The sequence below is a fragment of the Molothrus aeneus genome, chromosome 1 (genome assembly GCF_037042795.1).
Source record: "Molothrus aeneus isolate 106 chromosome 1, BPBGC_Maene_1.0, whole genome shotgun sequence".
NCBI lineage: Eukaryota > Metazoa > Chordata > Aves > Passeriformes > Icteridae > Molothrus > Molothrus aeneus.
In genome coordinates this window covers 54,883,851-54,898,812 of record NC_089646.1, presented here as the reverse complement: position 1 = coordinate 54,898,812, position 14,962 = coordinate 54,883,851, and the positions used below count along the sequence as shown (strand labels likewise).

The following is a 14,962-nucleotide window of genomic DNA, read 5'->3' as shown; positions in this document are numbered from 1 at the left end:
CAACAACTTACCAAAACATCTGCAATGTACAGAACCCAGATCTCTAAGTAACATAAACAATATTATCCTTTGTGTTTTCTGAGCTCATCTGATAAACTTTTTAATCTTGCTTCAATTGCATTTTAATAAAGTTACTTTTTATAAATCTTACTACTTTGTCTCCAAGGATGATTTTTAGTAACCCATACCACACCTTCTGTTTTTCTCCATGGCAGCAAATCTTACATGGGATAGACCAGCTCCTGTTTGAAGTAGCTTTCAAACTAACAGTGTAGGATCTTCTTCGGTTATAAGTGTTGAGAGACAGTTGTTTTACATAATAAGTTTTACATAAGAGTAAGCTATTTAGAGTTATAATATTGTGTGATATAGTATGTTGCTTGCTTAGATTTACTTGCTTAGCATAAGCAGCTGGATTTTTTTGAAGTCTTGGGTGGTAAGCTCTGAACTTACACCTGTTGTTTTTGGCTGCTAATTAATTATTAATTAATTTTCTTTATAGTAGCTGGTACAGTGTTGAGTCATGGATTTGCTGTAAGAATTATGTTGATGGCTCACTGATATTTTAGTTGTTGCTATGTAATTTCCCATGCTCTGCCTGCGAGCAGGTGCACAAGAAGTGAGCAAGGAATCAAAAGGGCCCCTGTTGGCTCTTTGGAGCTGCCCACTGAAAAAGGACTCCAGTCCTTGAAGTTAAAGTGTGGGATAGTGTGTATGTGACTCCTTGAATGGTGTGAGAATGCCTGAGCAGAGGCTTCTTCTCTAACAGGTATGCCATTTGCATCATGAATTGAAAGGCCTTCCAGAGTCAACTTCCCATCATGAATGAGCTAAAACCTGTCCAAATGGGAGTCCAGCAGCCAAATGCCTCTAAGGATTTATCCCTTAGATGTCTCAGTTTGTAAAACTTGCACTATTAGCCATGGAGGAAGGAGAAGAGGGAAGGAAAAGCAGAAAACATAGGTTACCCATGCATCGGAAAAGCAGAATTAGACCGTACCTAAATATGAAAACTAGGTAGCCATGCACACACAGTAAGAAGTAAGGCTATAAACATTTTCTCTGGTTTGGGAAAAAATAAGTGTAACACAAAACCTTGCTAGAGAATGGAGTTAAAAAAATTAAAGGGGAAGAGAAAAGGCAATAACCAAATCTATTAATCTTTTGGAGGGCAAATGTCATTTCATTTTTCTTTGAAATATAGGCCCTGATCATGGCTTTTTGTCTCTGACAGATGGCTCTCAATGTTTTATTAGTACTCTGTGTTCTGTTGTGGCACACCATCTCTAGGGATAGCTCTTGTCCTATCCATTCCAGCAGATACCTAGAATATGTATTTTAATTATATGGATCTGAAAAGAACAAAACCTTCAAATAACCTAATATTATGTCAGTCAAACCCTCAGTGAAGTTTCCATTCTAACAGAGTTATTAAAGGGAAGCAAATAGACAAAGGTCCACCTTTAACAATTTCATATCAAACTGGTTTTGAAATATAAAAAAGAAAAATGGTTTAAAATATTTTAATAAATGCCTCCGTTTAGGATGGAAAAACAATAGAAAAAAAAAAAAAGCTAGTGTTTCAGAAGTACTTTCAACAAATTTTAAAAAAATACTTTGGAATTTAGACATGATACACATTAAAAACCTATCCCTCACTGCTGAGCTGCAAAACATAGAGCTTGACCCATCAATTAAATATACAGTGATAGGTGAAGTATAACACTCAGAATGAATGCAATGGTTTCCTTTAAAATTACACTTAGAACAAAAGGGACCTATTTTTTCTAAGTCTAACTTTCTTCTAGTGGCCTAACAAAATGAGGAATTATTACTGTATTTTTTTTATAATCTGCAATATTGAAAGTGCATATGACAATGTCATTTCAGTACAAATGACAAAATCCAGACAGTTTATTTTTTTTGGGGTGGGTGGAAGAGAGTGGAGATGTTCTATTATTTATATAGAGAAGAATTACATAGGCATTCCTTCCTCAGTTTGCTTCAATAAATTGCACTAATCAAAATTCTAATTAATAACAGTGTACATTAGTGACCATCACAGTGGTATGTAGAGCTACTTTCCTAATTTCTTCAGAAGTGGCAATCATATTGGAGAACCCTGACTAATGAGCAGAAAACAACAGATGAAATTTCCAGAAAGAAATAACATATAAACCACTATCCTTCAATGCCTTTTATACCCAATTCTACAAATTCATAGCTTTTCACCTGAATATTCTGGCAATTAGCATTGGAAAATGTCAATAATCAGTGTAACACAGAGATTTTTTTGTACATGTAATGGAGGTGAAAAATACTTACCATATTATTAGCCCAAGCAATTAAGTGCCCTCTCCATTTTATATTTCTTATATTTCCTTCCCCTTCATGTAAAACTGAAGGCTTCCATCTATTCATCCAACCTCTTTCATATAACAGCAACTATGAAGAAGTGAAACAATAAATATTTGACACAGTACTGTATGCAGACATTGAAGTTATTTTTTCTTCATTATCCCTTACTCTGTTTGGATTTAAGAGCAATGAAAAATACACATCTATCACAAAACAAAAGCAAAAAACATCAAACATTTTGCTATACTATATTTACATCAAACATCTTGTATATTACAGAATTCCTGTTAAATTTTAAAAATATTAATAAGAAGGCCTTTCATCAAGTTTCTCCAAAGAACAGTAAGTATAATTATTTACCTTTTAAAGATAAAAAAATTAGGGTATTTCCAAACCTAAGTCTGCAGCGCTAGTGACAACAGTTCAGAAAATTGTTAAAGAAACCAGGTCACCTCACTGATCTCGACATTCATCAATCTCGTTATAGACTCCTTCCCTCCAAAAAAAATAAGCAGTCAAAGAAAATTAAAAGATCCCCAAGCCTGTGACCTTTTGCTTGCCTCCATGTGAAACTACACAGCGTTCCACAGGGGTATAGAGATACTGTGGTTTATTCCCACATGTGCAAACTGCACTATACCACAAGTGCTGCTGATTGTAAAACTTGTGTGACTAGCAATCTCAGGTTCTAAGGAAGGTATTTTAGAATATCTAAAAGCATAAGAGATGCTATGGGATACTTTTCAGCAGCAAAGAAAAACCCAACTCCACACAGAAAGCCTGCACAGAAAGACAGCCCATATCGGTTAGTTGAAGCATGGTGCTAATAATGCGAAGGTTGCAGGTTCGATCCAGTTATGGGGCATTCACTTAAGAGCTGAACTCGATGATCCTTGTGGATCCCTTCCAAATCAGAACATTCTGATTTTGTATGTCTCATTAAGTTATTTAATAGGATTACAAGGAATCACTCTGAGAGAAGCAAAGTGCAGCACTTGGAGGGATACCTAAGTATGAAGCTGAAGCATCTACCGAGACCATAGTCCTGCTAACTTTTGCATGAGTACACACACATACAAATACATGCACAACCTGAACCCAAGCTCCCAAGTTCACACCTCACACTGGAAGGTGTGAAATAGCTGTCTGCAAGGATTTCTACAATGCTAAAACCCAAATGGAGTACTCTGCTTGCTAATATTTCCTATCTAAGATCCAGCTGTATGCACTGTTTTTATATGGTTTCCCGCCACTTGTATTTGGATAAATACATAAAGTGTTAAGACATTAGTTGTTTAAAATAAGATCTTTAAACAAAATACAAGATTTTAACGGCAATTATCAGACTGCCTGTCTCCTAAAGCCACCAGATGGCACCAGAAGACCAGTATTTTCTCCAAGAGTTTAAAGCAAGCATTAGGTAGGGATTGTGTGAATTACACTGCAGACATCAAACTTTTAATTCAAGCAAAGTGATTTTGCATCCTTCACATAGGTCACATGAACGCCCAACTTTTAGACAGTATAGGTTTTTTTCCCACATATGAAAAGATTACTGAGTAACTCTCACAGAACATGTTATTTTACAGCTACCAGGGCAAGCCACTGAAAGCAGTGTAACTTCTACACCCACAATTCAGTGCTATATGGAGGGATTTCCATTAGAAGACTGGTAGGAAGATGTTAAGCATAGGAGCAGCCCTCAGCCCAAATGAATGATCTCCACTCAGATGCTAAAGATGCCATAAAAAAAAAGTGCTGTGCTGATCCAGACTTGAAAATTACTTTTTTCCTGAGGAGAAGAAGAAGAACTGCTGCTTGGATGGTTATACCATGCAATAAAGACAGCAGCAAAATACGTGGTATTTGCATTGAGACTTATCGGACAAAGATCCAAAAGCTGATGTGGATGATGTGAAACCTAGCTGATGTCAATTATATTATTGTACTTGGAATTTTTTCTGCTTGTGACTGAATTGTGATTTTAATTAATTTATTATACTCAAAATCCAGAGCAAACTTCATATGACACTTTGCATCTCTTTTGTTATTCATGGTTTGTGAACATGCTTTTTCGTGACTCTGAATAACAAACTGCAAGGAAAAGTAAGTGATCTGAGAAAGTTCTTCTCAAGAGAGAAGATAATTTGAAAAATCCTGCTTCCATCTATGCTCAACCCTAAGAGCACAAGCTTTTAGATCAAGGCAGTATAAGACAACAGGCTGGTATCAGCTATAATAAGGATGGAAATTGAATCACTGAAACACCCTATCATTCCCATCTTCAGATCAGCAACTGAAATAGGTCAAACACTGAGGCCAAAGGGCACTTCACACTGTGGCTTTAAAAAAAAATGCAATCTCAAAACATGCTTAACTAAATTATCTTCAGTGCAATTATCTGTGTGCTGTTGATATACATACTGCGATTTATTTATTATTTCTTAGAGCAATGGCACGTGGAAATTGAATTTGTGAACCCAGAACTTTCCTATGTATTTTGGAACTGCTGTCTACTGAAAGCATCTCTCTCAAAATGAACAGCCTAATATCTTTCTTGGCCTTCCTTTCTGTCTCCACATTGTAATGTTGATCATACCAGAAGGTAATTTAAAACTTCAAAAGACTTGTAAGAAGAAATCCATGGTTTCTAGAGGGACTCTTCCTACCACCTCCCTCTCTTTTTCGTTGGAGTAAAATATTTTAAGACTTTATTTGCCATAAATCCTAAATTATGGTAGTCAGCATTCACAGTACTTATATTTCAAGAGCAGCCAAAATCCCACTTTCTTGGCTTCTCTGCAATAGTTTGTTTTCCCTGTTTTTCCTTTGCTCTCATAAAACTTTCTAGTCTTTTGTTACATACAATACAGTTGTGCTTAGAACACTCTTCCAGTGTTTCTTGCATGCACCGCAATTTGATAATACAGCTAAAATAAAATAACCTTTAGCATCAAGGTCCCCACCCACACTGTTTCACAGCGCATTGCAATCTTCTGTTAGCTCACTAATTATTTTGCGAGTCTTAACTGCTTATAAATGCCCACCAGATCATTAAGAAAAATGAGACACTGAAATGTATGAGACAAGAGGTGGAGCAGGACACTTTTTGGTTTTTAAAAAAACTTGGATTAGTGAATACATGAATACACATTTTGGATTAGTGAATACATCTCTCCATATATTTTATTAACAGGAGATTAATCTACACGAAAAAGAGCTCAACACTCTATTTTAGAGTGCATTCAGGAAAGAGAATAGATGAGCGCTTGGACTTAATGGAGCCTGTCATGCAATTAGCATTAACACTAACTACATGTAATCCTGGTCTTAAACTATGTACAGGAATTCCCAATCCTCTGAGCAAAAAGGTGAATGATTGCAACTTTGGAAGTATCAACATGGTAAAGTAATTAAATTTAATTTATTCTCACTACCACTTACTAGCTTCAATATACTGAAATATGTCTGTTCTCACAGAAATTTCAAAGGAAACACACTTTTAATGATGCCTAGCATCACTACTTCGTTTCAACACAGTGACTTCTGTGTAAAGATTTGAAGATTTAGTGAAGAAAAAGTGAAGAAAAAAAGGCTTAAGTCTTCAATTTGTAACTGAAGAGCCATTTTTCCATTCCCTACTGCAGAACTCTTGGATCAGTTTTTAACTCCCAAAATCAAAATTAGGAAAAAAGTCTCTGTAATTTCCTTGTTCTGTTCTTTGTCTAAGTGTGAGGATGAGCCTACCTTTGGCATTTGTCCTGTGTTTTGGTGCCTCTGTCACCACTTTCACCTCAGCCAGGCAAGACTACAAAAATCTAAAATGCTATTTCCATGGTTACAAGTGATCGCTACAGCTATTTATTGTTTTCAGCATATAACAAATATTTACAGGCACAGTCAAGATTAACAGATACCAGAGAGTAACATAGAACAGCATGCCTCATGAAGACTTATGTTTAATAGTTCATCCCTAGGAAAACATACAGCAACAATAAAAAATTATACTTTGTATTTGAAACAGACGATGGGACTGGAATGAGCTCAAACAAGACAGAGAATAATGTAAGCCTCAAGCTTGTGGCTGAAGATGAGCTTTCAAGATTTCATCACAAAATGTTGTGTAGGGAGCTGGGATATGAACAGAGAGGAGGGCAGCAAGTGCAGTCAAGGGAAATCAAGCAAGGAGGCAGAGGCACACAGCAGTATCAGGAGGTATGTGATGGCAACAGTGAGTGATGAAACAGGAGCTACTGTTGGTACTTCATGGACAGAGGAGCTAGAAATTTTGAGATGTTTAATACAAACAAACGCCACAGGACTTTTATTAGGCTTCACTTTTAATAACTCAACTGCCACATTCCAGCTGTTGCTTATTCAAAAAAAGCTACAGAATTAACACCTTGAAAAGCAAATCCTACTGTCTTGCAGGCAGAGAGACACATTTCATACACTTAGATCCTCTTCAGTTGCCACCTCAGGCAATGTAAAAAAGGGTTCTACAGAGACATTTGTAAAACACAAAACTACAGATTGCATGCACATAGGACTACGATCCATTTCCTTTACACAAACCAAATTTATTGCTGCACAAGGAGAGTTTTTGTTTTAGTGATGAAGAAACACTTATCCAAATACCCATAAAGAAGAAACGTAAGAAAAAAAGAAAAAGCTTATTAAGCAAACAGGACACACTATATATCCAACTCTCATCTGTTTAATAATATGGGATACATCTGGGCATTATGCATTGCAGCAAGGAAATAACAGACCAGTAGTATTGTGGTTTACTTGCTACAGTTTGTTTCCTACTTATGGTAAATTATCCAATGCATGGACAGAAATTGCCACAGTATTTACTCTTTCTTAATTTAAATCAGACCTTTGAGTATTTACTGAGTGACATTTTATAGCTTACAAAGCAATCTGCCTTTCTTGTCTGATACTCTTCTACCCAACATAATGCCAAACAGCTGGCTATCTGCTTTCTAAAAATGGACTGTGCTGCAAACAGCATCCTAACAATTTAATAATTTGTCAAAGTACTTCAGTTATTATGAAGTACATATCATAGGGTTCAGAGGTAAGGTCATCTACTTACTCACCACACGAAGTGCATCTGCTGACACTAAAAAGCAACAATTTAAAAAAATATCTGAGACATTCCTTGACTTTAACAAAGAAATTCCACTACCCCTAACAGCAGTCACAGATCCTCAACAATGCTTTTCTCTTTCCACTTGTGCACTTTTTGGAATCACCATGCTTTCTCTGTATATGTTGTTGCTCCACCTGGAGTGGAAAGGAATTTAGATTGCCTTGTTTTGCATTTCAGGCAAGAGTTACCATGGGTCCAAAATTCTGACATTGAAATAGGTTTTTTTTGTTTGGTTGTTTTTTTTATTTGTTTTTTCTTTAATAAGAAATTTCCCCCAGATAACAGTAAGTTCTCTCTGCTTTTATAAAAGAAAAAAGAGTCTAATATTTAAACACAAGCATTGATATGTTTAAATGTTAATTCTAGGTGGATAAATGGGACAAACACGATCAGACACATCTGTATTTGAAGACCAGTTCTTATAGTGTATCTTCTGCAGCAAAAGAAACACAGACATTATTCCAACAAATATATATATAAAAACCCATTAATATATTGTGTAGCTATAGACACAGATAGATATAGAGAGATGACGCTGTTGACAGTCACAGGGCAAATCAGTTTTATTTTGGTTCTCTAGCCCTTAAAATGTTTCAGACTGGACATGCAAATCAATATTTATTATATAAAATATATGTCCTAGGCAAATGAGGAGACCCAGTCCTTTATGATACAGAATATTCTACTCCTATACTTCAGAATACATTTGCTTAATTTGTGCTGGGTCCCCACTACCATGCTAGGTTGAGAAGACTCACAAAACCCCTTCATTAGCACACATTCAGCAGAGCGACTCAATCACTCCAGAGGACTCACTCTCCTAAGTGTTTCACTACAAAAACATTTGTATCTAGTTATTGATGTTAATAGAGATGATGTCTCTGCCAAGAGAGGAATCTCAATTTGTCCTGCTCTCCTTAAGTTATCTTTACATAAGTCACAGTAGCTGATACTTTGACTTTGCATCTAAAATAATCTTCAGTCTTCTTTCTTTATTAGTTCTGTTTAACCCTCATGACATAACGGATACTTGGACTTCACAAAAACATTTATTTAGTTGATGTATTGGCAAAGACCAGCACTCTAAGAGTTAAATCAAGAAAACCTTGTTTTCAGCTCTACCACCCTCATTTAGTTGGCTTTTACCCTGTTATTTTTTGAGATTAGAGCCTTTTTTTTAAAGGTAGAAGGTTATGGCCTGGAGTAACACAGTATTTGTCTTTTCCCTTGCTTTGAAGCTCTATTGTCTGCTCTGGACAGAAATCCCCTTTTATTTACAATATATAGTATTATTATTTCAGGGTTACCATCATCTGCCAAATAAGCACAACAGTGCTGTGGTTAATTGCAGAGATGAGGAGGGGAAGAGGGAAGCACCTCCTTTTAGTATGGCACCTATTGCTTCTCACTGCAACAGTGTCAATTTCCACAGCACCTGCCTTATTTCTAGGCACAGATAATATAAATTGATTTAGGAAAATGGGTGAAATAAGCTTTCCCAACCCAAAATATTATTTCAAGTTTAACAGAAGTTCTTTTCTTTTCAAAACTAATGCTTTAATATGCAAACAATTTAATTAGTTCATAATACATTTTAGAGAAAAGCTTTTCTATATGCCTACTTAAGCAAAGTTAAGCAACCATAAAAACAAACGCACAGTAGAGTTAAGCTTACAACTCACAATGATTATCCCAGTTACCCCAGGGAGCACTGCTCTTAAGTCAGCTTTAGGTCAGGCTGAGCTTCTAAGATGTAGCAAATCCCAGCATTACACAGCAATTCACCCAAGTTCCAGACATCCACCTGTGCAGGGAACTGAGGACCTGCACTGTGCATGCCTGAAGCATGTTGCTAGGGTCTTTTTCCCACTTCCATCTCTTGAATATTTCCAGGATGCCCTGAGTGCATCTTTGAACTGAAAAATGTATTTTATACACATTTTATATTGTTATGAAGAATATTTTTCTAAAAAAATGAAGGCAAAGCAAACAAAAAAACCCACTCCACTTTAAAAATGCTTACATACATTATGTTACCATTCTCAGAAAGTAAAAACAAAAATGGATCCAGCAAGCCTTTGGATTAAGAGTTCACATGATATATACCATGTTTTTTAATGCAGCTCAGGCAAAGAGCATACCATTAGAGCTTTAAGCAAAGCTTTTCTTTTACATTTGCTCCAAAATGAAGATACTCTTATTGTTACTCTTGCCTTGGTGTGGATGAGGACAACAGGCAACATGCTTCCCACCACTGCCAGCTATCATGGATGAAGTTAGTGTATACATGTGAAGGCTAAAAGTGCACAGACCTCAGGAACCACAGGAGGACCTGTCCCCCTCCCTGAAGGAGCTCACCTTGGTTGCTTAACATTGCTTAAGTAGGCACAATCCCCCAGACACAGGGAGAGAGTGGTGAGGTCCACAGCCTGAGGCTGTATGCTTCCGCCTGCTTCTCCTCACTCTTCAGCTGCCTGTTGCCTGCTGCCTCCATACTACACTTTGGCTTTATAGTTAAGGAGAGGTGTAAATGTTCAGAAAAAACAAGAAAGTAGCTTTCTTAGTAGGTGGAATTTAGCTTCCCGAATTTTCAAAAAGCATTTTGTGGTTGCTTTTACAGAAGTACATATGCTCCTTTTGGAGGAAAGGAGAGAAGGGGAAAGGCTTCTACTGCATGGCTAAAAGCTTTATTTGTTGGTTTTCTGTACCAATAAAATCAAATTTCAGGTGTCAAGTGACATTTGCTTCAATGCTAAATACCTTATGTGAAGATGTCAATTAAAGTTTTTCTGAGGAGTAAAGTTCCTCAGCAAAGCATGAATGTATTAAGAATGAGTATACCATTTCCCAGAGGACAGAATATAAAACAACCTGTCAAGTAATCAAAGATAACCAAAGAGAATGTGTTAACTCCCTGATGTTTTTTTCTGTTCAGCATCAGGTGAATGCAAGATCTTTTACCACCTGACGGAGTCTGTTCTATTAATTCCTTGCTCCTCTCCTTCCATGCCCCTTTTATCAGCACTAAAAAGCTTCACAAACTGGTGGCTGACAAAGACACACACTGACTGTGCATTATTTTAAGTACAACACCAACTTCTACCAGCCAGAAAAATCTGTCAAGCACACACACCACTTAAATAACTAAAGCACGGCTATGCTTTGAAACATATTACTGAACTGTTAATGGAATTTAAGATGCATTCAGCACTAGAAGCCTGTAGTTTTTGCGTGCTGGTAAGAGCAACGCAATGGCATTTGGTTTCATGCATCTGTGAGGAGTGTTCATCCTTAATTCTTAACAGAAGGCAAATAAAATTCCATGAATTCAAGAAATTGTTCCAAATAAAACTTTTCATATTTTGACTGAAAATATGCAATGTGATATAAGATACCTGTAGGACATGGAAACACCTGCAATCTGGAAGTCAGAATTGTATCCTACACTAATAAGACAATGTACATTTAAAACACCGACTGAATCCAAATAGAAGACTACCTAGAAATGTAAGTCCTTGGAATGGGGTGAGCTCTACTATACCAAGAACTCCCCTTAGTTCATTTTAAAAAAACCAACAAAATCCCTCACCATGGCCAAGAGCTGATGAAGATACTTGGGTTTATTTCCTTAAAATAAAACCCCAAACAACGAAACAAAACCCCATCCCAAGAAATCACCCACAGGTAACCTGATCAGTTTTAAGGTCTAACTTCTGCTCCCACTTCAACAAATTAAAATGGAGAAAATCTGGCCCAGGACATATAAATTACTTTTTTTCAGGCTATCTACACAGAATGGTATTTCTACTCTGAATCTCAACTTGTTGTGACATGTTTTTAACGTAAAAATTGCACTTTCTTTCCCCCTGAAGTCACTTTTAATTAGCAATGTTTTAGAATACAATGCATAAATAGAAGGAAAAAGCAGAAGTCTTTGTTCTAGGTGTTATAAGTCACATACATAGCCTTCTGAGCTATATCAAGGGCTATTTAAAGGTAGCCAAAGTTCATTATGAATGCTTACCTTTTTTCCTCCTGTTACAAATTGCTTGAAGTGGGATCTTACAAACTGAGGATGAACAGCAACAATCTGGGGAGGGTGGGGGAAAATGGGAAGAGATGACTGTGGCTTAAATAACAGTTTACATGAAGCACCACATCACTTTTTAAACTAGATAACCCTTTGTCAATTATCAAGTATTACAGCTGAGTTCTTTCTCTAAAGTAAAGTCTAGTTGCTTCAGACACTTGGTTGTTTTTCTTAGAAGATAATTCTTCATATTATATGCTGTAGGACAAGGGTGACACTGAGCATCATCTTGCACTGAATAGCTACTTTTTTGTAGAGAAGGCTGCAGAATTAGGACCAATCAGAACAGGACTGCTGTGAGCAAGTTACCCCAGTTAAATCTGGTCTGGAACCTGCCTGAAGGGTACACATACCTCAGCCCTGCCAGAGGACAACATTGTGTAGCATCTTACATAGTCTCTTTGCTTTATGTGTTACAATGTCAAGAGTGGAGATCCAGCTGTATGAGCAGTAAAGGCCCTAGGAGGCAAGTCTGGCATGTCACATCTGGCATGTGTGAAAACTTAATGATCTCATTCCTTTCCCCCACACCACAAAGAGCAGCTGCAACATGGAAGACCCCAAGCAGCAAAATGCAAACATTTGCCCACATCGCCGCTCCTCCTGCAGGAAATGTTTCTTGTTAAAAAGTACTGGATTTTCCCATATGCCCAGTAGACGTCCTTTTTTCACCAGCCGGACAGACACACTTTTCTAAGGCAGAGTTAAACTCAAGTCTCTCCTTCAGATAGGGCACATCAGTATCACGGCCCATTGCCTTATTTTGAGGCAGGATTAATGGATATGAACTGGTTGCAAAGTATTGACCTCCCATTTAGCAGAACCCTCAGAATTTGTATCACAAATCTACAAAGAAATATGGTGAGATGGGTAACACCTGAAACAGGACAATTTCTCTTTCACTTTCTTTTTGTATTTGAAAAACTCAATAATACTTCTTACAAAACCAAGATTGGCTTTCTTCCTACCTAACCAGATCAAAACCAGATCAAATATTGAGATAGAAAACTATTTCCTAGTTACTTGAATAACATTGTAAGGAAGTGGTATTCCTCTCTTTCATTCATTGCATGTGACCTTTCTTTTACTAAAGACAACACCACCACAATTACTATAGATTAAAACAAGCACTTACTTTAATAGGACAGTCAAATGTTTCATGAAACTCTTCTGCTGAATATAATCCAAACACTTGTACCTGAAAAAGTATATTGAAAAATGAAAATTATTTACCTGATTTACACTGAACAATTAACACTGAAAGTAAAAACCTAACACCTAGAAGATTAATTTGAATGCTAACATGACATCTTTTTTCCTAAAGGAAGACACAATTAACAATTCAAAGCTAATTGATATGGCTTGGTCTTCTACAGTGACATATCTCTAATATTTGCAGCAGTACAGAAATACTTTTATGAATATTTTTCCTTTTTTTTTTTTGTTACAATCACAGTAAAAACAATAACTTCCTTTTGCTTTAGGCTGATCCAATCGGTTTAACAGATAGCAACCTAACTATGGTAAGAGCAACAGAATAACATTCAGGAGAAAATAAATTAAAAATTCTTCCTTTCTGAGAAAGAATGGTAGGATTTTTTTCCCTCCAAGCAATACAGGGTTTACATAAGAAAAGAAACTTGTGACAATAAAGCAAAACCAGCCTGAAATCCAAGTTCCATATATTTCTAGGCATCCTCCCCTCCTCCCAAGTGCATACAGTGCTATTTTGTTTTATTCCATGATCACTGGAAATTTCTTTCTCTGAAGATTCCTCCCTTCTCACTTATATCGAGGTATCAGTACATTTAAGAGTCAGCAAAGGAGTTGCAACCATAGGCAATCATATTTATCAGAATCAATCCATCTGAAGAAGCATCAACACTGAATTAAAAAAAAAGTTTCTACTGTCAAGAGAATGAACAGATTTTTAATATGTTTCCTTGCCTTTAATTCAGAACAACTAGAGAGATATCAAGTGTTAATGAAATACTATTAGATTATATGACTACAGAATAAGATACCTCCAGATTATTTTAAGTACAGCCCTCTTTTGGATTCATGTCTCCTCATTCAATAAACAATATTCCCTTTCCTTACTCTCAGATGAGACAGTTTACCGCCTAGTTCCTGCATAATTTAGGAATAAAATGGGGCTGATGACTTATGGCCAGGAATTAGTAACTGATTTACTAACTATGTTTTCCAGGAAGAATAATAAATGGTTTGCTTTTTCATTATGTTTTTAAGACGTTTCCACCCACTGTCAGAAATTGTTGAAACAAACTCATCCAAGGAGGGATGAACACCAGTGGAGGAAGGGAGAAAAAAGAGTGTCCCATGGAGTGATCAGTGAGGAAATGTATCTGACAGCAAATCTATTTGAGAATGCTCTCAGATAGGCTCTCATTATTGTCTGGAAAATTTTCTGGAAAAGGTAATCCCTTCAGTAACTCTGCTCTGCATGTTCAGCATTGGACTCAAAAGTTTTAAAAGATCTTTTAACCTTATTTCTTTCTTCCCATCATGATTCTTTCAGGGGGAAAAAGAAAAAAATAATAGTAATGAGAAAATATAAATCCCTTTAGAGAGAGACCTGAAGAATAAAGTCAGTAAATATCAGTAATGGACCACAAAATGTGAGGCTTAATTGCTCTGAAAAGATCAATTCAGAGCCCAAGAACACCCAAAATTCCTGCAGACGGTCAAGAAGACAAAGTAAATATATTAAACTTCAGGGAAACTACAAGAGGAACTAAGCCATCTTCAAGGAACTAGGACATCCTTAGAGCGACTCAAAGTTCAGCAGTGTCGTGAAGTTAAAAACATCTCCAACCACCTCATTTTACTTTCAAGCTTGTCTCCTGGATACAACTCCTAAGCATTATCAGCTCAGACCATTACTCATTAGTGAATATACTGCCTCTAACAACACACTTTAAAAATACTTCTGCATGCACTGTGTAGGGCTGAGCTACTGCTCCAATGGATTAGAAAAATCAATATTTGGAGACTGTGAGATGTATCACAAATCTGTGATTATGTAAGCCAGCCAAAGGGTTGTATTTGAATTGGACCTGGCTGTAAGCCTAGAAAACCTTTGGGCTGATGTCTAGAGGATTTTGCTTTCTGGGTTTTTGTTTTCATCAGTTGGCACATCTGATGAAAACAGATGTATATTCAGTACAATAGCCTACACAAAGTAAGAAACAGAGGAAAGAGAAAATAAGATAGAAAAAAGAAAGGAGAAAAAAAAAAGAAAACACACAGTTAAAACATAACACTACAAATTCTGTGAAAGCAGAATCCTCAAAAATTACAAAACACCCCTCTCAAATTAAAAGTAATTAATCCAA

General features: G+C 36.5%; 1 protein-coding gene across 4 annotated transcripts in view; it reads right to left on the bottom strand.

Moving 5' to 3' along the window:
* The window catches only part of VPS41 (VPS41 subunit of HOPS complex), a 113,808-nt gene that overhangs the window by 49,194 nt on the left and 49,652 nt on the right, over positions 1 to 14,962 (bottom strand). For all 4 annotated transcript variants that reach the window (XM_066557338.1, XM_066557355.1, XM_066557346.1 and 1 more), the window contains 3 exons: positions 12,742 to 12,804; positions 11,541 to 11,606; positions 2,326 to 2,445 (listed from right to left, as the gene is read on the bottom strand). In XM_066557338.1, coding sequence (XP_066413435.1) covers positions 2,326 to 2,445; positions 11,541 to 11,606; positions 12,742 to 12,804 — 249 coding nt within the window. The remainder of the gene's footprint in view (positions 1 to 2,325; positions 2,446 to 11,540; positions 11,607 to 12,741; positions 12,805 to 14,962) is intronic.